The 26,877-nt window shown below is 45.9% G+C and overlaps 2 protein-coding genes across 2 annotated transcripts in view; one reads left to right on the forward strand and one right to left on the reverse strand.

Moving 5' to 3' along the window:
- The window catches only part of Col23a1 (collagen type XXIII alpha 1 chain), a 278,704-nt gene that overhangs the window by 240,545 nt on the left and 11,282 nt on the right, over positions 1 to 26,877 (reverse strand). Inside the window, exon 2 of the mRNA XM_051180815.1 lies at positions 10,975 to 11,041. Within this exon, the coding sequence (XP_051036772.1) occupies positions 10,975 to 11,041 (67 nt within the window). The remainder of the gene's footprint in view (positions 1 to 10,974; positions 11,042 to 26,877) is intronic.
- Canx (calnexin) overlaps positions 1 to 26,877 on the forward strand; it is a 1,018,992-nt gene that overhangs the window by 215,337 nt on the left and 776,778 nt on the right. The window lies entirely within an intron of this gene.

Here is a 26,877-nt window from a genome sequence, read left to right on the forward strand (position 1 = left end):
GTTGCACCCATGTTGCCACAAACAACAGGATTCTATCCTTTTTAACTACCAAATAGAATTCTGCTTTGTGCATACAATCCACTTTTCTACTCATCCATGCGCCCCCCCACACACTTCTTTGGGTCATTCTTTAATTTTGGATATTGTGAGTAATGGCACAAAGAACACAAAGAAATGCCATGCCAGGTGCATGGGATGGTGGAGAATTTCAGAAGGAAACCGGAAGACGGGATAACTTGAGCAATGGGCTCCAGGAGCAGCCAGGAAATAGACTCGGAAATCTGAAGATTAGGACCTTGTTTAAAGACAGGAAGCCACAGAAGCCTGTTAAACCCAAGACTGCCTCACTCACAGCCAGGGAAGGCTTGGGAAATGCACAAGGCCTTGGTGTCTGGCAGAGGTGAGGATGTCTAAGAACAGGGCTCCGTGGATACCTGGAGGACAGGAGAAATGAACTGATTAACTGGAGAGAGAGAGAGAGAGAGAGAGAGAGAGAGAGAGAGAGAGAGAGAGAGAGAGAGAGAGAGAGAGAGAGAAATCGAGGAGGGCAGAAGAACACCCCTGGGCCACAGCAACCACAAATGTGAGCATGCATTATTCTGTAGGGGTCTGGGAAAAATTGTCATTGGATAGGAGTAATGTTTCAATTGGTGGACTTTGAGAGCACAGGTTACTCTCTATAAGTTTGTGGGTCTTCCATCAAATCATAAATTGAACAAGGAAAAAGAGAGAGAGAGAATGTTCCAGGAGAATAACTTTATATTTCACATTCACCATCAGCACTTGGTTCTATAACATAGTCTTTGGACTTAGAATAGAATATGAATTCTTTCAGTCTCCAGCCTGAATGGGAACTTCAGATTCTGCTTTCCCCATGGTTCAGACACATACAATAGGTCTTCCTTGGCAGCCTCCTTACCACAGGGAGACTTTAAGGTAAATCCCTCCCCTCTTTCATTACTTTAGTCTTCAACAGTAACTCAACACTCAAATTTATGATGATACCAGAGCTATGTGCATTTAAAAAAAAATCCATCAAAATTTTAATTTAGCTGGGCATTGTGGTATACACTTTTAAGCCAACCTTCAGGAGGTAGAGACAGACAGATCTCTGAATTTTAGATCAACCTGGTCTACAGAGTGTATTCCAGGCTAGCCAGAGCTGCATAGTAAGATCCTGTCTCAAAAACAAACAAACAAAAATGAAAAACAAAAACAAGTCCCCCCAAATTTCAACTTAGCTTTGTGTAGTATGTTCCTCTCTTGAGATTCTAGTAACTTCGTCAAACCACACCCCTAGACAGACATGTGGCAATGAGCGGACATGACCAGCTTTCCCATTTTACCCTCAACTGTCTGGGTTGTGAAGTCTATGACAGCCCAGGCTTTGCCATGTTTACCACCAAGCACTGTGAACCCGTCTCCTTCACTGGCATATTTCCTGTTCATCATGCCCGGGGGGGGGGGCATATTTTTTCAAGGGAGAGGTGACTGCTCTGTAAATAGATGCATGGAAAGAAAAAGAAAATGTTTCGCTTATGGGACTCCCATCAAATCCTCTCTCCATTCTCCTCTGAAGCATCTACCTTTTCCTTATTTTCCTTATTTTGTATGTGTGTGTGTGTGTGCATGTGTGTGCAGTGCTGGACATCCTTGGGCTGTCTACACACTGTCAAGCACTTCACTACTGGGCTGTATCCTCAGCTCTTTTAAATTTGTTTTATTTTTAAAAGAAGCTCTCATGAAGTTGCCTAGGCTACCTCTGAATTCACTCATTAGCCCAAGCTGGCCTTGAATTTGCAATCCTCCTGATTCGGTGACCCAAGTTTCTTTTAAATTCCCATTAGATTTTTACAGAATTTAATAAAATAAATGGGCTCCCTCTGGTGGTGACTAGAAAACCTGTGAATCCCAAGGGTAGGACTCTAATTACATTTCAAGGTCTTTATGGGGCCGGGTATATTCGATAATTAATAGATTCGGAGTGGCCAGGCGACACCAGGAGAGAAGACTTCTAATTACCATTTTCCACTCATCAGCGAGTCTACATGTTGGTTTGTAAAGCCTCGCCCCACACCACACTCACTCTGCCTCCTGAATCCATTCCTGTTTCTGGTGAGGGCATCACTGTCCCCTAGGCCTGCAGCTCCTGCCATCTCTGTCTACTCCCTTCCATGTGTTATGTTTCTGAGTCTGTCTACCACAGGGCCTGGTGTCTCCGCAGCTGCTCCCTCTATCAGTACTCATGGCCCTCCCTCCACTCCTTAGGAACTCCTCACCAGGAAAGCCATTCCTAGATGTCTGTCAACGCTTTTCCACAGGCACCACTGTAGGCTCAAGAGATGTGATAGTGAACAAACTGAGAGAGTGTCCACCCTCTCAGGAACCTCTGTGATGAACCCAGATCTGCAATCCAGTCTGTCTTCCTGCTGTTTCTAGGAATCCCCCTTTCTAGTTTATCTTCTAGAAGATAAACTCTGTTCAGACACCTTCTGTTGTGTGTGACATGGCACACAGCCCTCAGCTCTCTAACCCCCACAACTGAAAAGGAGTTTGGGATGTCAGGCCTCGGGGACCTGTCTTTGGCAACCAGTCTTTAAAATCCTATCTAGCTCCCACCTTCCCAAGGAAGTTCTCTGCTCTCCCAGAACCAGCCTGTCTGGATAGATCCTCTGGCCTACAGCAATGTCTCCTTTTAATTTCTGTAGGACTCTTGCTTGTAGTACACACTTTTACTCCATTTTTGGTTGATTATTATTCTACAACCTACAGCAGCAGCTTCTAACAGTCTTAAAATGTCACCATAACTAGGACTGGACATAAGAATGAGTAAATGAACAAATAAGCAAATGGACAGATGTTTGTGCATAGAAGTGTGTGAGAAATGAGATGAGATCATTCTCCAGAAAATTCCCCCACACACAGCAGGGATGAGAATTTTGCTCAGGGTTAAAGTGCTTGTCTAGCATATATGAGGTCCTGGGTTCTATCCCCAGCACCATTGGAGGGAAAAAGCTAAAGAATTTATTTAAAGGGCTGGGAATAAAGTTCAGAGTCAGATTGCCTACTCAGCACACACAAGACCCGGATTCAATGCCCAGCACAGAAAAAAAATAAATGAGTAAAAATTAGTACCAGGCATGGTTGCTCACTCCATAATGCCAGCGCTAGAGAAGCTGAGGCAGGAGGCTTGCAAAGTCAAGTTGAGCCAGGATTATATTGGGAGGTCTTGTCTCAAAAAAGAGAGAAAGGAGTTTAGCAATTGTAAAACTCAGGGTGGGATACTCTGCCAGCATGTGTGATGTCCCATGTTTAATTTCAAGTACTGAAAAGGTAAGAAAGAAAAGGGGAAGAAGGAGGAGAAGGAGGAGAAGGAGGAGAAGGAGGAGAAGAAGAGAGCAGACACAAAGCTCCCCTTTGGTCCTGTCTACTGTGGTTAGAACGGCCTTTAAAGGCCACTCAATCTTTCTATAAATTCAAGTGATCTGGGGTTTACCACTCCTGGGGAACATATATATTTTCAAAAATTGTCAAATAAGCACAGTTTCTTGCTTGAAGAACACAAGTTCCCTTCTACTCCACACCAATAGAGTAAAAACCCAAGCACCAATGGCTTTACTGCTCAAGTTCTGGTCCATAACATTCTCCATAAATGACAGCAAATCTCAGACAAATCTCAGATGTCATTTCCACACTGTGCTTGGTGTCTAAAAGAGTTTACTCTCCATGAGAACTTCCACATGAGTGGGGAATTTCTGCCTCTGACGTGTCTGTTTGTTCCTTTCTGGAAACTGCTCTCCCCAACCCCTGTGCAGTAAGTCCAGCATGCACCATCTGGAGGCCACACACAGCATCCCTGAGATACCATACAGGGATGCACAAAGCCATAAAGAGACAATGATGAGGATTATCACTTTCCGGGAAAGTTCCTAAGATTTCCCTGGGAAGGTAGAGTCTAACTAGAAACCAGCCTGAAGGGGCAGAAGTGGCAGGCAATGCTCAAGGCCTTCCGGATTTCACCCACATTGTCTCACTCATATCCCAGAAGAATATGCTGCTATAGCCTGCCAAGCCTTTGTTCTTTCCTTCCAGAGCATTCCCATCCAATCTCTAATTCTGTACCTTCTCTCTCCTCTGTCTGTGGCAGTTACTGGCTAACCACAATGATATGAATTCATGAAGACAACTGACAACTCACTCTTGTGCTAGAGAAAGCCTGTCCCCAGGTATTTATGTGTTTTGTCCTGCCATGATCCCATTAGAAGCCTTGTTTTACAGATGAAATGCTGAAGCATGGCACACACCTGTAATGGAACTCAGAAATAGATGCAGAAAGATCAGGAGTTCAAAGCCAGTCTCTACTAGATAGAAAATTTAAAGCCAACCTGGGCTACATGAGAGAGAATCTGTCTCAAAAACCATCAAACAAAATGTAAAAACCCCAAGCTCTGATGTATGGGAGGGTAAATGTCCTATCTGAGGTCATGGAGTTGGTAATAACGGAATTCAAGCCAGGCAATGTGGATCTAGAGTCTGTATTGGCACACTGTCTTCTGAACAAATTAAAGAAGGAAATGAAGTCCTTGGTTGCTTGAAGTGAAGGCAACTTTTGTTCAAAACCAGAATCTGCCTACTGTCACTGTAAGAGCCATCTGGCCAGCTGTCCCTGGAGCAAGTATGAAGGTCACTACAGTTTGTGTTTGCCTAGCTGCATTCATTTTTCTCTTGTTCTGGGAACAGAACCCCAATTTTCTTTTGGGGTAACTACCCTCTCCCATACCATGTTTCTAGTAGTCAAGTCTCCCTCATAGTTCCGTGTGTCTTTGTGTGTGTGTGCATGTGTAAGTATATGCATGTATGCATCTGTGTACATATGTGAACCTATGTTCATGTATGCATATCTGTGCATATATGTGACTGAGTATATATGTACATACATGTAAATATATGTGCACATGCCTACATGTGTGTTCATGTGTATGTATGTGCATGTATGTATTTGTATGTACATGCATACTTCCAAATCTCATCCTATGAAGAGACCTTTGTGACCTCATTTCACCCTAATTACTTACCTCTAATTATAATTGCATTCTGAGGCACAGGGAAGGGTTAAAATTTCATCTGGTGTGAACTGAGGAGTAGCCACAGTTCAGCCCATAGTGCCTCACAATGTCCAGTCACAGGGGTGGAGAGGGAGAAGAGCACTTGTGTGAGGTGCTGAGCAGGACTGGTCTGAATGCATCTATTGGCAGCCACCTTCCTATAGAGCGGGCAGCCTGAGAATAGAGGGAGAAGCAGAGTGATGGGGCTAGCCCCTGAGCCAGGCACACCTGGAACCAGATCCATTTCTGGGCCCTTTGCTAGGTACGGACCCTGATGTATCTCCATCATGGCATTATTCGCAGGGGTGGTCAGAATCTATTAATGTTCTCATGCCCAAAGGGTGGAGAACAAACCAAGGCGGGTCCTATTTCCAGGACTACAGGGTGTCCCAGGAAAAGTCAAGATTTGAGCCCCAGCTGCTCAGGCTCTAAGGTGCTGGCTCTGAGCCATCCCATGAAAAGAACACTGCATCATGGCTATTCATAGCTCAGCGCAGGCCCAGTCCCACAGAGCATGCTTCATCATCAACCTGGCTGGATTCTCCATAAACAGTAGGCATCTGTCCTTCCATCTCAGCCCTACCCAGGTTCCACAAACAACTCCTGATTCATGAGAGGCTTCAAAACTAAGCCAAGAAGAACTCAGAGAACAAAATGACATAGGCCTTCCTCCCTACATCACTGGACAGATGCAGCTTGGTCTATATTATAAGCCTTATAGACTCTGTAAGGAAGCAGGATGAGAAATGGGCTGAGTACATGTCAGGGCATCTCAATTTTGTCCTGCTTGGTCAACCAAAAAACGATGTGGCTCTCTGATATGTAGATTGAGATCATACCCAAAAGAAACCACCAACCTCAGAAAGCAGTACACAGCATACAACACATGATCCAGTGGGACCACAAAAACAAGGGAAGTGCCCACCAGCACACAGACATGCCTGATGCATGATAATTGGATCCATCTATCCACCTATCTATCTACCATCCATCCATCTATCTATCAATCACCTCCCTATCATCTATCTATCCTCGTGTGTGTGTGTGTGTGTGTGTGTGTGTGTGTGTGTGTGTGTGTAAGGTCTCATGTAGCCCAAATTGGCCTTGAATTCACCATGTAGCCAAGGGTGACCTTGAACTCCTGATCTTCCTGCCTCTGTCTCTTGAGAGCTGGGATTATAGGTGTGTACCACCATGCCTGGCTTATTTACCACTTTTCAACTTTTACCATAGGGTAAAAATTGCACTATTATTGTACTATTATCAAAATAGTACTTGATAAATCCCCTGGGGTATTCTCTACTTTATCTTCTGTTCGAGGATTTTGCCCAGCTTCAAACACACTTATGTGTTCTGCGCACACTAAAGCTGGACTAGGGTGTGATGTTCAGAAGATAACGTACATTATGCAGATTTCTTAGAGTATTTTTTTAACTACACTGGGTTTATTAGGAAGTAGCAGAATCCTAAGTCAAGAAACATCTGTATATGTAAATGACCCCTGTGGCAGCTTCTCTGATGCTGCTACCAGTCATAATGGTGATTTAAATGAAAATTAGTCAAAATAAAACAAAATTTAAAATTCAGGTCCTCAGCTGCACAAGTCACATCTCAAGAGGACCCACATCAGGCAGCTCTCACAACCACCTATAACTCCATCACCAGGGGATCTGGTGCTCTCATCTGGCCTCTACAGGCACCTGCATTCATGTGCACCCCCCTCATAATTAAATAATACAAGTACATATTTTTAAAGTCATGTGTGGTTTGTAACAGCTTCACTGTCAGACAATGCAAACTTACAGCATCAGAGATGTTCCACAGGGCCAGACTGTGCTAGAAGGAATGACTGGATTACTGTCTTTGCTTTGCTGTGATAAACCATGCTGACAAAAACATCTTGAGGGAGAAAGAGCTCGTTGTGGCTCACAGATCCAGAAGGCTGGAGACACTCATGCCTGGGAAGTATGACAACAGGCATGGAAGGCTTGATAGCAGGAACAGGAAACCGGCGGATCAGATTGAGTGTGCATTCAGGAAACAGACAGCCAGGAGCAGCTGGGGCCAGACTCTAAAACCTCAAGGCCCACTTCTAGTGATGTACTTCCTTTAGCAAGGCGCCACAGAGGTTCGACAACCATCCCAAATAGTGCCATTTGCTAGGAAGCAGGTGTTTAAACATATGAACCTGTGGGGGACACTTCATATCCTAATCACAAGGACATACAGTAACCAGATGAAGGGAGGGGTTCTGAAATGGGAAGGGGATTTGGGTGTGTATGACAGGACTGTACTTCAACATAACCTGCAGTGCTTCAAGTATCTATCTATCTATATATATATATATCTCTCTCTCTCTCTATCTATCTATCTATCCATCCATCCATCCATCCATCCATCCATCTATCTGTTTTTCAAGGCAGGGTTTCTCTATGTAGTCCTGGCTGTCCTGGAACTCATTCTATAGACCAGGCTGGCCTCAAACTCACAGAGATCCTCCTGCCTCTGCTTCCCCAGTGCTGGGATGAAAAGTGTGCACCACCACTGGCCAGCATGTCATGTTTTACACCCCATTCAAAAATACACATTTTAAAACTTGAACTACATTTAAAAAACACCTGGCCATGTAAAGTAACAAGAGAAGATACAGACACACCCAACAGTACAGACAGCCACCAGGTACCGAATGGCAGGCTCACCGCGTGATGGATGAGCAGGTGGGCATGAGAGTTCAACAATAGGACTTGCTGCCTGAGGACTGCACACACAGGGTTACTGACATGCACCTCCGTGTTTAGTTTCTTTGGGGGGAGATTATTGCTCCCATCTGTTTTCATCCCTAGGGCTGTAGCAGCAACATTTGCCACAAATCAGGTGTATAAAAAGAACAAATGACCCCTCCTGGTTTGGAAGGCCAGAAGTTCGGCGTGTTTACAGGACTGCTTCTTCCGAAAGCCCTGAGGAAAGTTAGTGTTTCCTGACTTGCTAACGCAGCCCTCTCATCTTGGTCTTTTACTATGCATCGCTGGGCCTCATGTCTTTCCCTCTTGTCTTTTCTAACGGCACAAGGGTCCTGAATAGGGCCCACCCTTACCATGGAAGATCTTGCTGCAAGAGTCTAATCTTAATTATTGAAAACTCCCCATCAACTGCCCACTGCCAACCAAGGTTCAGATATGTTAAATGGAAAATTCCAGAAATAAGTAATTCAGGAATGTCAAACTACACAGCACTCTGAGTACCATGGTGAAGACTCCCATCACTCTGCCCCTTCTCACCACATCGGTTGCCATGGCAACTCAGTGCTGGTGCTCATGTAACCCTTATTTTAGTTTTGGCCCCACAGTGCAAGAGCATTGAGCTGACAATCTGGACATTGCAAGGAAAGCCACAAAGTGCTTCTTTTAGATAAAAAGAAGAGTATGATAAAATAAATTTTGAGAGACAAAGAGCCCATTCCCATAATCTTTATTACAATGTATCTATTGTATTTAATAGCAGTTGTTTATCTCTCACTATATCTAATCTATAAGACAAACTTTACCATAGGCATGTGCCTTAGTTAGGGTTAGTTACTATTGCTGTGATGAAACACCATGACCAAAGAAACTCGGGGAGGGAAGGATTTGGGGGCTTACACTTTCATGTCACTGTTTATCACTGGAGGAAGTCAGGACAGGAACACAAAGCAGTGCTGGATCCTGGAGGCAGGGGTTCATGCAGAAGCCATGGAAGGCTTACTGGATTGCTTAGATCATCTTCTTACATAACTCAGGACCACCAGCCCTGGGTTGGCACCACCCACAATGGGCTGAGCCCCCCCCATCAATCATTAATTAAGAAAATGTTTTACATCTGGATCTTATGGAGGCATTTTATTAATTAAGGTTTCCTCCTTAATTAAGTCAAGTTGACATAAGACTAGCCAGCATAGCATGTATGTGTAGAAAAAAGTACATTTATATATATGCAATTATATAAATTCACTATATGTGGAAGTGCATATGTATCATACACATAAATGGAATTTAATACTATCCAGAGCTTCAGGCATCCACTAGGGGTCTTGAAGAGCATCCTCTACCAGATAAGGCACTGCTGGGCATTGAGAAAAGACCTATTTTCAAATAAAGTCTCATTCCCAGGAACCAGACACTAGGATTTAAACGTATCTTTTTGAGGAAACCAGGTCAGATACACTGTATCATTTTGTAGATGAAGTGACAGATACACCAGTCATTTTGTAGATGAGGTAAAGTTCAAGGGCCCTTCACCCACAGAGCCAGTTCAGCACAGCCCTGGAAATCCTCCCACAATAGATCTGGACATAAGGGATGGGCCATCTTCCTGCCTGAAGCCCACCATGTCACTCGGCGCCTGCACAGCCAGCTCACAACAGGCAACACGCACGTGCTGCCCTTCTCCAGCCCTGCTTATCTGCCTTGCCTCTGCTAGGATCTGACAAAAGATTATACTGTTTCCCTGGGCCGTGGGAAGGAGCTGGGTGGTGACCTGCCTGTGTCTCAGATCAGATGGGGACCCCAGGCACAGAGGGCCCTCTGAGTCTCCAGAGCCCTTTTAAAGTCTTTGGAGCTCTTTGATCAGAGCTTTGAAGAGAAGGAACGAACTCAGGCCCCTGGTGTTGCAGTGAAGGGCTTTTCTAGTCTCAGGCAATGCGTGCCAGACCACGGGGCTTTGTGCTGATAAAGGACTTGGAAGGCTCAAGTGAGAACTTAGACTAGGGTTGACAAGATGTGGACACAGGCAGGCAGTGGGCACCCTCAGGACAACTGAAGCATGGCACTTGAAGGTGGGGTGTCCCTCACTGCTTTCTCCTCACTGCATCTCTCTTCCATATGGCTCAGTTGATGGTATACCACCCATACAAGCATAAGACCCGAGTTCAGATCCCATGCAAAAAGCTCTGTAGGTTAGCACTCTCTGTATCCCAGTGCTGGGGAAGCAGACACACTTGGTTCTGGAACTCGTGGTCAGCAGGCATAGCTTCAAGTTCAGTGAGAGACCCTGTCTCAAAAATTAAGGTGGGCAGTGTCTGAAGACCACTGGCCTCCACATACATGCATATATATACATGAACATATATGTGCGCGCACATACATACACACTAAGAACACCCTTCCAGCGTGAGACACATTGCCATGAGCTCCTCCCTCCCTGTGTCATGCAGCATCCTGTGCAAGACTCAGCTTAACCTTGAAAGCCCAGGGTAGAAATCCGACACCAAACTCTTAGTCGTGGTCACACAGTGCTCCATGCGCTCCTTCCCACCATGCATCTGAATTTGAGCCACATGACTGGGGTGCTAGAAGCCTAGGTTTTACCCATGGCCCTCCTAGTCCACACCAGAAAAACAGAGAGACTTGATTACCCAAATGCCCCAGATTGACTTTTCTGGTCCCATCCTCTTCCTATACCCAAAGTAACAACAACAAAAACAAATTTCAGGCTCACCAGTTGTTTTCTCCCTGTGCCAACCAGAGGTCAGCTCACAGCAATCATGAAACAGGGAGGATGTCTCCTCCAGCTCACACTACAGACTCATTCAGAGGGCTGGTAATTTCCCACCACGAAGCCCTTATTTGAAGCCAGGTTTAATACTCCCCGAGAGCTCCAGCCAATGCCACTGATCAAGACATACTAGCCTATGTGGCTGGAGTTTTTGACAAACTGGCTGCCAGGGAACGTTAGGAAGGAAACATCCCAAGATGGTCCCCAGAGGGTCACAGCCAGGAGTGCCAGATGATTCCCTTGATTGAAGGTGACCTGAACATTTAACAACCACAGGCAGGGAGAAGAAATGCCAGGCCTCCAGATGTCAGGAGCTAGCAAGGAACAAATCATCACTTACCTGGGGGACAGATGCACTCGGAGGGGGCTTCCCGGACTGTCCGGAGCTTGGCGACTCCATCCAACTTCTGAACCAAGAAGACAAAAAGTTGGGGGAGAAGATTAGTTGCAGAACAGAGGAGTGGAAAACTCCGCAACAATGCTGAATGATCTACAGTGGTGGTAGTATTTCCCAAAACACTTCTTAAAAGGTCATTAAATTCGACAGGCGGTTTGCTAATGAGAAGAAAAGCAATTAATAAACACTGAACAATTTTGAATATTACTGATGATGCCTCAACAGAAAGTGTCATGTTTCTGCCAGGCTATACGTTCAAGCACAATAGGAAAAGCAACAGAGGTAGCTTCCTGCCAGGCAAGGGAAGCTGAAAGGAGGCTGTATAGGAGAGGCTTTGGCGGGGGTGGATTAAAACTAGCCCCTGCAGCAGCTCTCTGGGTGCCCAAGAGCTGTCTTCTCCTCACCCAGGAATCTCCATAGACCCTTTCTCCCATAGTCTTGGATCCCTGGCCTAATTCACTATGACATTTTCCTTTCTTCCTTCCCAGGGGATCCTTGGCCCAGATAATTTGGTTCAGCAAAATTTAACAAAAGGCTCCATGCATGCCCAGCCCCATGCTGGACATGGGAGAGAAGAAAAGAAACGCCACAGGGATGGTGTGCTACTGTGGTAACTCACAAGGACAGCTCTGGTGTGCTCACGGCCTGATTTGACCTCCTGGCAAATCTTAGGTTGCTGGGAATTGAATCCAGAACCTCCTGCTGGCTAAGCACATGCTGTGTCACTGAGCTACCCAGCCACAGGGAAATTTCTGGAGTTGGAATTAAAGTCATCCTAAGTGAGGAGATGTAAGCTTGAAAGAAGCCAAGGCTAGAGAAAAGCAATTGGCCCACCATCTCATCAGATGAGCCAGGGCTTAAGTCCTGAAAGGACATAGAGGGCATTAACTCTTTTCTTTTTGTGGGTGGGGTGGGGAGGTGAGTTATGAACCCTAAAATCCAACAAAGCAAAAGTAGTAATCCGCTGGCTTGAGTTGCATGGTGCATTTACCAGTATTAGGACTGGTGCTTCAGGTTCAAACAGAAAGATACAGATTTAAGAGTTGGAGAGATGGCACTTGCTGCTCTTACAGAGGAACTCCTGCTCCAGGGGACCTGATACCCTCTTCAGGCCTCCACAGACTCCTATGCTCATCTTTGGTGCACACAGCAAACAAACACATACATACACCAAAAGAAATCTTTGTTTGTTTGCTTTGGCTTTTCCAGACAGAGTTTCTCTGTGTAGCTCTGTAGACCAGGCTAGCCTCCAACTCACAGAGATCTGCCTGCCTCTGTCTCCTGACTGCTGGGATTAAAGGTGTCCCCCACCACCACCTGGCTCTGAGAGATAATTTTTAAGCACTGCTCTACAGGAAGTGAAAGGGAACAAGGGTGGGGGCAAGTTTCTCTGCTTGATAAAACAAAATGAAGCTTCTGAGCCTTCTCTTGGGTCCATTTGTACTTTATTGTAAAATGCAGTGCTTGCCATGAATCCTGTTAAATCAGTTTAGCAGCCCTGACCACAGCCTTGGTATCTGACCACTCCAGAATCCTGTGAAGTTCCTCACGCTCCATCAGCTTCCAGGTGGTGTCTGTGTACCCTGGCCTGTCTTCAGCAAAAGTTCTGTTCCTGTGTGGTGAGTTTAGCCAGAGTTCCCCTTTGGTATCACTTATTCTACTGACTGCCCATCCTGGTACTTGACTATAAACCCCCCTTGCTATGTTTTATTTAGAATGGATGCTGCCATACAATGCTTTAACAAGAACCCCGTTTGTGTGTGTGTGTGTGTGTGTGTGTTGCACATATGAGTGCATGTATAGAAACAGAGGACAACATCAGGTATCTTCTCCTAAATTCTCTCACTGAAACAGCAGCTCAGTATTTTGGTGGCCAAACTAGAATCCTAGGTGACAGAGACCCAGCTTCAGATGCCCATGCTTTCATAGCAGGTCCATCACCCAGTGGGCCATCTCTCCAACTCCAAACCTTTCTTCTCTAACAGTACCAAGCTGGGGTTTCACAGGACATGGGACCTCAGCCAAGCCTAAGGTGCCTTTGGCTGAAGCAGCCCAGGACCAACAGTTGGAGTCTAAAACCTGTTAGGAACACTCTCAGTGGCCTGGAAGCTATCCTCCAGCCTCCTCCTCAGAAGGCTGGGCTGGAGCAGTCCAGGTTAAGGGCAAATAACAGCAAGGGAAGGAAGGGCAGCTGGGCAGGCCATCAACACCACACAGTACCAGGATAGCCAGGGAGCACTTGAGTGTGGCAACTTTATCCTCAGCCCACTTCCCTGGCCTCCCAAGGTCCTCAGTCTGTCCCAGGAATGAGATCCTAAGTCTCTGGGCATCAGACTCTCAGCTCCCTCTGGACCTCCCCTTTTGCAATATCTAGAGCACCCAAGTTAGTCCCTGTAAGACAGACACAACCTCCAGAAGCCCCTGTAGCCCCCACCCCTTAGCAGGAGACCTGCTCCACCAGGGACAGCAGCAAGCATCAGCCTCCCTCTGCCAGCCTCGTTAAGGGGCTGAGGCCCTGTACCAGGACATTCCCTCCTGTCCTGGCTGAATGGGGAGTGAGCCTGCACAGAAACTGCAGGCCTGAGAAGGACCTCAGGCCTCTTTCCCCACAGTCTCTGCAGACACCATAGCAGTTTCCAAAAGGAAAGAACCCAGACCTCCAGTCCACCGTGGCAAGAAGCGCTCCAAGCTAGACACGACAGCAGGAAGTCTTTCTTCATCCCCTTTAACAAAGCATCAGATGTGGAAGAAGACCCTTTAACAACACCTACCACACCTGGATCACGCTCCTACCCGGCAAGAGCTAAGGGGCACACGAAGACTTTTAAGATGTGCTCATCTGAAAATAAAAGCTCACTTTGGGAATTACACATAAGAAACACTCCTGGCTAAGGTTACCAGGAGTATGCCAGGCCACTGGGATTGAGTTTTTATGTCGTGCTTTATTCTGCCTTTCTGTATGCATTTGGTTTCTCAACGGTCATGAACATGCAGTTTGATATCCGAGTTCTGCCCTCCCTCCCTCCCTTCTTCTCTCCCTCTCTCCCTCCCTCCCTGTCTCCCTCCCTCAACTCCAGTCCCTTCCCATCTAGGAGTTTGGAAATACAGCTGAACACCACAGGAAATGTTTGAGTTGGAAACTCAAACCCAAAATCTTTATGCTTTTTTTTTTCTTTTTAAATTCTAAGAGACTCTCCTTTTGTGTCCAGGCTTCTAAAATATGATTTAAAGCCCTGGGCTCTTTATATTCAGTTATCTGGCAGCACCCCAGCATCTGCATACAATACGATCCTGGGTTTCCATGTGCAAACACGGCCTTCCTTGCAGGGCAAATAAAGGATGAACTTCTGAGAACAGACAAGAGGCTTTTGGAGTGTTCCTCTCCAGAATCCCAGAGAAGGAAAACAGGAAGCTTGGAGGCAACTCAAAGGGGGTAAAATGAATGAGGGAAAAATCTCAATTTTTCAACTGTTATCTGTTGGTGAGTTTATTAATGGCCTGTAAGAGCTCACACCGTTTGATCACATCCTCAAATGGTTTTGAATGGATAGACAAATCAGATCAGCGCACAAGAAAACAAGGAGCTGATGGGACTGGAGAGATGACTCATTGGTTAAGAGCCTGGACTGGTCTTCCAGAAGACCTGAGTTTGATTCCCAGTGACTGTCAGGCAGCCATAACCAATTATAACTCCAGCTCCAGGGACATTCGACTTCTCTAGCCTCTGCAGGCACCTGTACACACACACAGACACACACACACACTTTAAAATCATAAAAGTAAATCTCTTTACAAAAAGAATTGAGCAGAATGTGGCACACACCCATAGTCCTAGCTATTCTGCTCTTACAGGATATGAGGCAGGAGGATTGCTTAAATCCAGGAATTCTAAACCAGCCTGGACTACACAGTGAGACCCTGGTTCAAAGATAAAAAGAAAACAACAATAAAAGTATACCATGATTTATTCCTGTGAAATGCTGTAAATGAAACCATAAAACATTCCTATCTTTTGGCTGAAAAATCCATACTCTAGGGAATTTTCTCCAAAATAAACCCTAAGATGCAAATCAACAAAAGAAAAAAGAGAGAAAGAAAGAAAAGAGTTATTTATGGAGAAGTCATTGGGCAGTGGGGATGGGTTAGAGAAGAAAGGAAATTTCTTTGATGAAGCCATTGCTGTCAGGAAACAGCATTAGGAAGGAGAATAACAAGGAATCAGGTTCATCATACAATCCAAACAGAACACACTGAGGCTGCAGTGATGTGTCTTTAAAGGGTTAATTCTGGGTCTGGGTAGATGGTTCAGCAGCACCTGGTATGCAAGGGTAAGGACTAGAGTTCAGATCATCATCACATAAATAAATGCTGGGTGGACATGGCAGTCCACCTGTAACATCAGCTCAAGGGAAGCAGAGACAGGGATCCCCAGAGCAAGTTGGCTAGCTAGGCTAGCTGAAGTGGCAAGCTGTGGACTCAAGAGCCTCTGCCTCAATACATCAAGTGGGGGCACCTGATGTCAATCTCTGGCGTCCACATGCATGAGCACACATGTGAACACATGCATGCATGTGCACACACACAGATATGAACACCCCCCCCTCTCTCTCTCTCTCTCTCTCACACACACACACACACACACACACACACAAACCCTAGGGATGTTCAGTAGTAGAACATTTACCTAGCATGTGGTTTGATCTTCAACACCAGAAAAATCAGCTATTAGAAGTTCTGTGTGGCTCTAATGTAGTCTCCTCAGAAGAATATAAAACCTTAGAAGAAGCACAAGGGCCAAGAGGGGCTTCTGAGATTGCCCTGTGGAAGCTTCTTTTATTTATTTATTTGTTTGTTTATTTGTTTGAGACTGAGTCTCATTGTATAGCAATGTCAGCCTGGAACTCCATATATAGATCAGGCTGGCCTGGAACTCACAAGAACCCACCTGCCTCTGCCCCCAAGTGCAGGATTAAAGGCATGTGCTATAATGCTCAGTCAGTTTTTTGTTTTGAGACAGAATTTCAGATACTCCAGACCTCAACATGTCTATGTAGGTGAAGATGACCTTGAACTCCTGATCCTCCTGCTTCTATCTCCCAAGTGTTGGCATTATAGGCATGTACCATCATACTCAATTTAGGGCTTTTTAAAACAAACAAACAAAAAAACAAAACAAACAAAAAAACTAAAGACAGAGCTGGATCAATCCAGATAGAACACAGGTTCCACAAATAGCAGAATAAAGGCCTACCGGGGGCCAAACCTTGCCACACATTCTCTGACCTCCCTTCTCCATCAAGAGGAAAGCTATATACAGGCCCCATCACTGCTAGCACCAATCATAGGGTGCAGCATTTGCCCACCACTCCAAACACTGACAGCCACTGATACTGATGGTGACAGCAGCTCTGAAATATTATCACGACTAAAGATGTGTATGTGGCAGGCACTGTACCAACAGTCTTCAGCTCTCCTGGTTATACCCTTTTACAGATGGGAAAATTGAAACTAGGAGAGAAGTGCCAGGTCTAGATCCAAATCTTGGGATCAACCAACTTCAAGCCAAAGCAAGATGACTTCTGTTTCCAAGCAATTTTCGTGTCTCCCAAAAGCCAGGCCCTGAGAGTGGCTGGGCCAGTTCAGTGGATAAAATACTTTCTATGCAAGTGTGAGTACCTGAGTTCAATATAAAAAGTTAGATGCACTGCAAGTGCATGCTTGCAATGTCAGTACTGGGAAAGCAGAGTCAGGGAGGTCCTCAGAGCTTGTTGGGAAGCCAGCTTAGCCAAATCAGTGGACCCTGGGTCCCAGATAGTGTCTCAAAAAACGTGATGGAGTGCTTCTGAGGAATGATACCTGAGATGGAACTCTGCCCTTCACGTACATGTGCATGCATGTGTATGCATGCACACACAAGCACCTGTGCGCACACACATATGCACCTGAGCATATACCCACTCATATGCACATTCCCCAAAACTATTCTGATAGAAATCAGGTCTATGTTTGAGAAAGGTTGGCCAAGGAGAAGACAATGAGTACAGGTCACACAGGTTGCTGAGTCTGCCTGTATGGAACATGTGCATTCCATCATCGCAGAGGGGAACGTGATTATGTACTGGTCAAAAGCTTAGGGCCAAACATCAGAGAGCATGGACTTTAATGGCTGGACACCAACTAAAACCAAAAGTCACCCAGGAAGCCAGGGAATCCCAAGGCTATGGCCATTGAATCTAACTATATTAGCACTGCTCTGTAGTCTTCCCTTTTCTGCAGGGATTTGTGCAATGAGCCTCAGTAGATGCCTAAAACTACAAATCCTATAGAAACAATAGTTTTCTGCACACATGTATAAAGCTCAGTGTAGAAAAGAGACCCATGGTAACTAACAATAAAACAGGACAATTACAACAATACACTGTAACAAAACATGCAATAATGCTGTGCTCTCTTAAAATGTTGGATTGTGCTGTCCCATCATTCGTGGGATGCTCTATGACATGACACATTGCCTACGTGATGAGATGGCCAAGAGGATGATACAGGCATTGTGACATAGGGTTAGGTTACTAGTGATCTTCCGACGCTTCCTCAGGACAGCCGTGTGCTTCAGGTGACTCTAGGTCATAGAGCTACGGAAACAGCAGGTGGGTAGCACATACCGTAAACATGTGGCAGAGAAAACCATGACTCACACCCCAGAATCAGCGGGATGGTGTGAGATCTCATCACTCAGCTGAAGATTCAGGAGCAGTTTACTTCTGAAGCTTTTAGTTTTTATGAATTATATTCAGACTGTCATTAGTCACGGGAACTTGAATCACGAAAAGCAAAACCGTGAGTAAAGGAGCATTACCATATGTTAGGACCTTGAAGAAGGTGAGAGGTATGGCTGGCACTAGCAACTTTGCAAACTGTGAAGACGAATTACACATAAACCATGTGCTCTGGTCAGCTAAGCTGTTTCTCACAGGGCTGCAGATGAACAGCTCTGAAAGGGTTTTACATGCATATTAGAGCTGAAAAAAAAGGACATAAACTCAGGGTAATGAGAGGCAGGCTTATTGCCATCAAGAAGGAAGTTATGAGCCAGCAAAGTAGAAAGCACCCATTTGGGAGCCAAAGCCATCCTGGGAGGGCATGTCTGTCCTGTGAGACAGAGGTCTGAGGGCCCATCTGGATACACAGTAAGGCCCCATTGAGCAGAAATGAGGGTGAGGAAACTACCTGGGGTCAGGAGGAATATACTGGAAAGGACTACAGGGAACAGCAGCTACAACACAAACACACTTGGGGAAGCAAAGGACACTGTGTCTAGAGTGGACTCCATAAAGCAACGCTCCAAAACATGCCACCCCAGGCATCTAGAGGGCCCTGCCTCAGCAGGAGGGGACAACCCATCTCAGGTCAGGTCAGGTGCCACACTGGCACACACGCGTGTCCCCATTGTAATGGAGCTAAAACATCCCACTCACCTAGTGACATCATCACTGCGGTCAGAGCACACACTTTACACACGGGTTTGCAGTGACACTCATGTGAGCACACCACTGTCCTGTGCCATTCACATCTGTATACACTCCCATGTTGTCACGACAATGAACTCACCATATCGGAAACTGAGCTACATTTTATTAAGGTTATTTTTCCATGCTTGTTTTGATCTCTAGCCCATACTGGCCCTGATTTCCCTGAGTAGCTAAGGATGACCTTGAATTTCCTGTTTCCCTGCCTCTACCTCTCAAGAGCTGGAATTATGGGCATGATCCAGGATGTTCAGTTTATGCAGTGTTGGGAATTGGCTCATGCATGCTTGGCAAGGACTCCTCAGTCTGAGCTATGGACCCAGGATGGCCCAGAAGGTAAAGGGACTTGCTGCCAAGCCTGACAACATAAGTTCAACCATGGAACTCACATGGTAGAAGGAGAGAACTGATTCTAGCAAGTTTTCCTCTGACCTCCATACATGTGCCATGGAACATGAACCCCCTCCCACACAAATGGATACACACATATACACATGCACACCCACACAGAGACCCTCCACAGACACACACCACACACACGCACGCACACGCATGGATGGACACATATACTAAAATGTAATTTCAACAAACAACCATTGAGCCCCACTGTCAGCCCCTAAAGCTGCATCCCGAGCTGTAACAGCAAAGCTCATGAATATTTATAGAAACTTTGAAACTCCAACACTCACTAAAAATTGCCACCAGGAAAATAGGGTCCAGGATGAGAAAAATCAATTAATCAAAACTCCACAATGGCCACAGATGTTGGAATTAGCACGGAGACATAAGACAACTACTGCGACTGAGTGCATGTGTTCAAGAAGGGGAAACACCAAAGACATTACAAAGACCCAAATTAGAACCCTGGAGGTGGAAACGGCCATGTCTAAGATGAAGAACATGGTGGAGGAATTAGTGGCAGATTAACTGCAGAAGAGGGGACCAGTGAACCTGGAGACAATAGAAAGCACTCAGATTGAACACAGAAAGAACTTTTGAAAAGGGAAAAGAAGAGAGGCTGTGGAGGGGGGTCACCAGAGGAGAAGAGGTAACACTTGTGGAGGCCATGTTCAAGGACGTTTCCTAATGTGATGAAAGCTGCAAATCCATTTATCCAAGAATCTCAGTAGAACACAGATGATGAACGATTAAGAGCCAGTAGCTGTAGGGCAGCAAGATGGCTCAGCAGGTGAAAATGCTTGCTGAACAAGCGCCCCCCACACACATAATTTGAGTTTGATCCCTGCAACCCAGGGTGGAAGGAGAGAACCAGCTCCCAAGGGTTGTCCTCTGACCTCCGTAAGTGTGACATGACCGGCACACGTGCAATGCACGCACATGCACGTGCAGGCAAGGTGGGGGGTTATTAGCTAGGTATAGTGATTCATGTCTGTAATCCCAGCATATGGGAGGCTGAGGAAAGAGGGTTATCAGCATAGCTAGCATCACATTCTGTCTCACAATAAAAGCAAACAAACAAACCACAACAAAATGTATCATAATGAGACTGCTTAAATCAATAATAAAGAGAACATCTTGAAAAGTAGCGGGGGGGGGGGGGTGAGGGGTGGAGGGGGGGTGGTCGGGTGGTCGGGTGGGTAGGGTGTGGCTGTCAGAATTCTCACATAACTGCTGACAAGAATATAAAGTGAGTGGGGTGGTAGTGGCTCAAGCCTTTAATCCCAGCACTCAGCAGACAGAGGCTCAGCAGACAGAGGCAGGTGGATCTCTGAGTTCAAAGCCAGCTTGGTCTACAGAGTGAGTTTCAGGACAGCCAGGGACACGCAGAGAAACAAACAAATGAACAAACAAACAAGAATGTGAAGTGAAACAGCTCCGAACAATTCAGTAGTTTCTTAAACCGTGAGCCAGGTGTGGTTGGGGGTGTCTAGAGTACCAGCACTTGGGAGGCCAGGCCCGGAACATTGCCATGAGTTCAAGTCCACTCCAGGCTACATAGAAAGTTCTAGGCCAACCTGGTTTAAAGAGTGAAACCCTGGCTGGACATGATGGCTCACACCTCTAATCCCAGCACCCAGGCAGGAAGATCACTGTGAGCTGGAAGCTACCCTGGTCTACATATGAGTTGAGGCTAGCCTGGGCTATGGTGTAAGATCCTGTCTCAAAACAAACAAACAAACAGACAAGACAAGACCCAGTAAGATGGCTCATTAAGAAAAGGTGTTCCCAGCCCAGCCTGACAATCTGAGTTCAGTCGCCAGGACCTACAAGGTGGAAGGAGAGACCCCACTCCTGCAAGTTGCCCTTTGACTTCACCATGCACAGTATGACATGCACATGCACCTATATACATCGTACACATACTAAATAAAATAAATGTTTTTTAAGAATGAAAACTAACCAAAAGTAACAGAAATCCAGTGACTCTTGATGGGCTGGCAGAGGGATGGAAAGAAGAAACGTCAAGCAAGCATAAAGAAATTTGGAGGGCAACAGCTATAGGCAAGAACTTGATTGTTGGAAAGATCCCAAGTGAGCAAATGTATCTAAATGTATCAAATTGTACAGTTTAATTGAGCACCCTTGTAGGTCAATCACAAATTAAGGAAAAACAAAAATGAAAACATGTTCCAGGTCCCCACTTCTCAAGACTTGGGGGTTTTGGAGGCTGTGGGCAGGTGTTCTGGGGTCAGCCAGTGTCTTCCTGAACTTTGGCACCTTCCTTCTCCTCATACCAGGTAAAACCTCCATGCAAAGGCAAACACCAACTAGAGAGCCGCTAGCCTGGCCCAGGCATTTGGCAGAGGCTGCCAGACTATTCTGGAAGGAATGTGGGTTTAATCAGTGACTCCCATCAGCACGCCAAGCCACTCTCTTCCAAACCACATCAGCAGGCAGATTTCCTGAAGACTGCCTGTTTCAAAGTGCATGCTAATGTATTGAAAGGGGTGGTCTACAAACAAAACCCAGTTCTTTGGGAATCCTCCATTTGTGTTTCTACTCATTCGCTTTGAAGGGCACGCATCCCTTCCCATTGGGCCCACTGCGAGGGTCCCTCACAGGGAGCTGACAGGAAAAATCCTCTCCGAGGCCCTCCTGCTGGATAGTGGGTTTTCACCACAGCTTTTGGCTGCTTGAGGGGACCCCTCAGGCTGTTGGGAGACAGACGGGCTAAGCCTCCTCCACATGACAGTCTCGGGCGCTTGTCAGACCCTGCCTAGATCCTTAAGCATCAGCTCTCTCTGCTTCCAGCTCACCCCAACATCTGCATCCGAGCAGGTGGGATGCAGGTGGTTCAGGACAGCTATGAATGTGGCTGAACATGAAAATATAAAGTTTACTAAAACATTCTAACCTAAGGAGATGCCCGGGTGGGTAAAATGTTTGCCACGCAAAGATGAAGACAAGGCTTTGATCTCCAGAACTCAAGAAAACCCAGGTATGAAGGTGTGAGATGGGACTCCCAGCACCGGGGAGAGACAGGAGGATCTCTAGGGCTTGAGGGCCAGCTGGTCTAACATAATGGATAATCTCTATGCTCAGGGGAAACCTTTTCTTAAAAAATAAGGTGAAGAGCTAGTTAGTGAGAAGGCTCAGCCCTAGACCCACATGATAGAAGAAGAGAACAAATTCTGGCTAGTTATAAACAAAAAAAAAAAAATGACACTTTTAGACACTCAGAGTCATTTTGCTGGCCCAAAATCTAATTTTAATTAAAAAAATATAAGATAGAGAGTGACTGAAGAAGAGAGCTGACATCAGTCTCTGGGCTATACACACACATACACACACACACACACACACACCTCTATGTGTATGCACATGCATGAAAACATAGGTGTTTCCTTGTAAATCAATTACACAGTTTTGGAGCATAACCTCTGTAGACGACATATCTTGTAGCAATGCTTTGGGCTGAACACACCTGGTAGTTAGTTCCCTTCCACACATCAAGCTTGAATTTGATGATGTCAGAGGCTAACTGGTGTTTCCACCACGTTTCTATGATGAAGTCCTGATCCCCAGTAGCTCAGAATGGGCCTGTATTTGAAAATGGGTCCTTAGATGACTGAGGTAAAATCAAGTGACCCAAGAGGTCAGTGTCCTAATAAGAGGGGACCTAGATACAGACACACTGAGGGAAGCTGAGAAGTAGACACAGCAAGAACACAGCCAAGCCAAGAGCAGCCTCAGAAAAACCAAGCCTGTCAACACAGTGATGCCAGACTTCTAGTCGCCAGAGTTGAGGGAAAACCCATTCCTGCTATTTTAGCCACCCAGCCTGTGGTGCTTTGCCATGGCAGCTTAACAGACTAATGCCAACCAGGTCTCAGACAACCCCATCCTGACATCCTGGCTCCATCTTTCAGACTGCCCACCACAAACTATGAGGGGAAAAAAAAAGAAGCCGGGGTGAGGAAGCCCCGTGTCTTCCCTGCTCCCTGCTGAGGTACACCTAAAGGGGGCCCCCTGAAACCCCACAGGGACCCAGGGAGGCAGGCTCTGAGGCCCTTTTCCCAACAGAGGAAGGTGGGGCCTAGAAAAGTCAGCTCTAATCCCCACAAAGGAGTACACAGTGTACAGCATAGGGAGTTATTGGGGGAACCTAGGCAGAAAGGCTCCTACCAAAGAACACAGACCAGACTGGTCTCAGGCGAGCACATGATAGTTATTCTGCTGGATCCCTTGCAGCTCCCCACATGTAGGTTCATGTAGTTCAACTCTCACACACCCACATACATGCACAAACTCTCATACCCATGCATGTATGTACTTGTGCACACACATGCAGACATATAGCCACACTCACATGGAGGCACACACACTTATACTTACATACACAGTCACATGCATACATATAGTCATACATAAAGGCATGTACTCACATACGACACACAGCCACATGCATGTCTATGATCACATACAGGCATGCACTCACACACACACTCAGGTACACACAGACAGACACACACTCATGAGCACACCTGCACATACCTTTTTTTTCTCTTTTACATATGTCATGTTCTCACATGTTACTGCCCCACTGCTAACACCGGATCGCTCTTCATTAGCTGTGCCATGACTTGAGTCTGAAGACATTACGGACCATAACAAATGCTCACCACACAAAAGGTAGCCACACAAAGGAACAGACCCTGTCTTCTTTGTGGCTTGTTTTCCCCAGGAGGACCAAACTTGAGTCAATTTTATTTAAATTGTTTTTTTTTAAACCAGAGTAATTGCTACACTCTAATTGCTTTATGATTTGTTTCACAACTCAAAGTTGGAAATAAATTCCGCTTTGGATGTTCACACTGCCCATCTGAAAGCACCCCCACCCGGCCCCCTCGGCCCAGATTTCCTGGCTACATCAGGGAAATAAGTTCTCTCATTTACAAATGTGAATTGAAGCAGATGTTTGAAGCCTCTGGTTCCCCAGGTTTATCACGAGCACTCAGTGTTTGTGCCTCACCGTGCAGTCACAGAGTCAGGCTAACTTGTCAGTCCAAGCAAATTCACTGGGTCTTACTCCCACCACAATGACAAACACATAGTTATTTCCATGAGCACTTTGGCTTTTATTTTTGGGTCATAAATTTGATTTTTTAGTTACATGGGAAGTCTCTCCTTCTGCACAAATGAAACCCAGGAAAATGGGGTCATGAGGTCAGTTCTGTGTTTGCTTTTTTTTTTTTTTTTTTCTTCTCTACTATCAAGCAATGAGTCTCAGTCCTGGGGATTCAAAACCTAAAGGGTGTGTGTGTGTGTGTGTGTGTGTGTGTGTGTGTACATACAACCATATATATATTCATTGCATGGCTCTAATACGATAGTGTTAAGGGAGTTTGCATTGTACTTTGTTTTGTTTTCTTTGGGATATTTGAGTCAAAGTCTCACTGTGAGGTCACACACAGGAATCTATCTACCTTTGAACTTGTGCCTAGGCTGCCTCGGCCTCCTGGGTGCTGGGATGTGTACCACTACGGCCAGCTAAAGGATCATAAGGTCAGCTATGTAACCTTGAGACTCCTCTCCAGTTAGTCAACAGGCCTATACAGCCATTCCCTCTGGGCTCGATAAAGAAGGCATTCTGGAAAGAAGACTGCTTCAGAGTGCTCACAATGCACAGAGCGCTTCCCACTTCACTCCCACGGAAACCATGCCAGGCAGGCACTACAGCCCCTGCTTCACAGATGAGCAAACTGAAGTTCAGAAAAGCAGTCCATGACCCACCCCCAGTCACCAAGCTGGGAGATGGCAGAGCTGGGATGGGAACCTGGGTCTGCTTAAGGCTAACGTCTTCCATACATCCAACACTTACAGATGTCCTCAAGGTTGTGCATACTGGCAGAACAGACTGCTGTCCTCTCCCTACTGCTCCACACTCAACGATGGCTCTCCCCAGGCCAGTCAAAGGGCACAGGGTAAGAAGTCTGGGGAATGGTGTCACCCTCAGAGGTTCAGGCGAGGAGAGTGACTCCTTCCTCAAAGGCCACTGGAGATGCTACCGAGAAGCTGGAGGCCATACATGCAAAACTATCCACGAACGCGCACATAAAAGGGGCTAAAGTGCACTCTGGTGATGGAATGAATGCCCACATTGACAGAAACCTCTGTTCATCTCCAGCAGCAGGGAAAGCCTGGGCTGTGGGGGAGGGGGGCTCCAGTTGTCTTTCTCTAGGCCATACACTGCCGTGACTTTCCTTAAACTCCATCTGTAAACCTATTTCTCTCCCTGATGGTTCGTGCTAAGTCCCAAAATATGTTTCTGGACATGACGAAGGGTTGTTTCTTCTGAATGCTTGTGTCAACAATTATAGATTAAAGCTGGGGCTGGCAAGATGGCTCAGTGGTTAAAGGCACTCGTCCCCGGAACCCACTTCCCGGAGGGAAAACAAAACAAAACAAAACAAAATTTTCTTGGATTGCTCTCTGACCTCCATCTGTAACCCACACAGGATAGATAAGTAAATAAACAAATAAGCATAAAGAATAAAGATTAATTCTGACTCTACACATGGGTCAAGCAAGAACTGGAGGCTGTGTATGGCCACTGGAAAACTTTCCCAGATTGAGCCAACTTTCATCTGCATAATTAGAAGTGAATCATAGAATAGGTCCTGGTGCCTGCCACCGCCACACCATTTGAAAAGGTCTCTGTCACTTTTCACCACAGTGCCTGATTTTGGAACGAAATCTTTGGCTTTTCCCATCTCTCTTGTTTAAGGACCTCTTTTCACTTTGAGTGGGGACAAACACAAAGAAAGGACACAAAACCAGCTTTGCCCACCATGAAAGCTAGAGGCAAGACTTCATGATGGAGCAACAGCTTTAGAGGATCACAGGGCATGGGATCAGAGCAACTGAAATGCCAAAACCATGAAAATGAAGCTCCGTGGTTGTCCGGTTTTGCTCTGTTGCTGCGTTAACCTGGGGAAGGAAAGGGTTTTTATTTGGTTTGTGAGGGAAGTTGAGGCAGGAACTAAAGCAGAGCTCAGGCACTAACATTCCTTACTAACTTGCTCAGCTTGCTTTTTATATCATCTGGGACCACCAGCCCACGTGTGAGTCCTCTCATGCCAATCACTAATCAAGAAAACGGCCTACAGACTTGCTTATAGGCCAATCTGATGGAGGCAACTCAACTGAGGGTCTCTCTCTCAGGTGACTCTAGTTTGTGTCAAGTTGACAAAAAACCAACCAACACAATGATAAAGTGTCCACAAGGCCCTAGCACCAAAATAAACAAATTAAAATAAGATAAAATTAAAGCAAAACCTTTTCAAAGCCCTAAGGACAGTCTTCCTCATCTAGTCACCCTACATCCTAAAGAATAACAGACACTCGCTGGGTGGTGGTGGCGACAGCACATGACTTTGATCCCAGCACTCGGGATACAGAAGATGGTGGATTTTTGTGAGTTCCAGGACAGCCTGGTCTACAGAGTGAGTTCCAGGACAGCCTCCAAAGCTAAACAGAGAAACCCTGTCTCAAACAAACAAACAGAACAACAAACACTGATATACAGAATTTCCTCACAGAACCATGCCCTGCCTGAACCAAAAATAACATGGAGGATGCCTCACGCTACATATCATCCCTACATATCATGTGGATAGTTAAATTTTCTGGGATGCTATGTAGCCATTAAACAAGACCATAAAGTGGCTGAAGAGACGGCTCAGCAGTTGAGAGCACTGGCTATTCTTCCAGAGGACTGAGGTTTGGGTCCCAGCTCCACATGGTGTCTCACAACCACCTGTAACTATAGTCCTAGGGCATCCACCGCCCTCTTCTGGCCTCTGCAGGCACTGCATGCATGTGATACACACAGGTAGATACCCATACACATAAAATA

This window comes from Phodopus roborovskii, unplaced genomic scaffold (genome assembly GCF_943737965.1).
Source record: "Phodopus roborovskii unplaced genomic scaffold, PHOROB, whole genome shotgun sequence".
NCBI classification, from domain to species: Eukaryota; Metazoa; Chordata; class Mammalia; order Rodentia; family Cricetidae; genus Phodopus; species Phodopus roborovskii.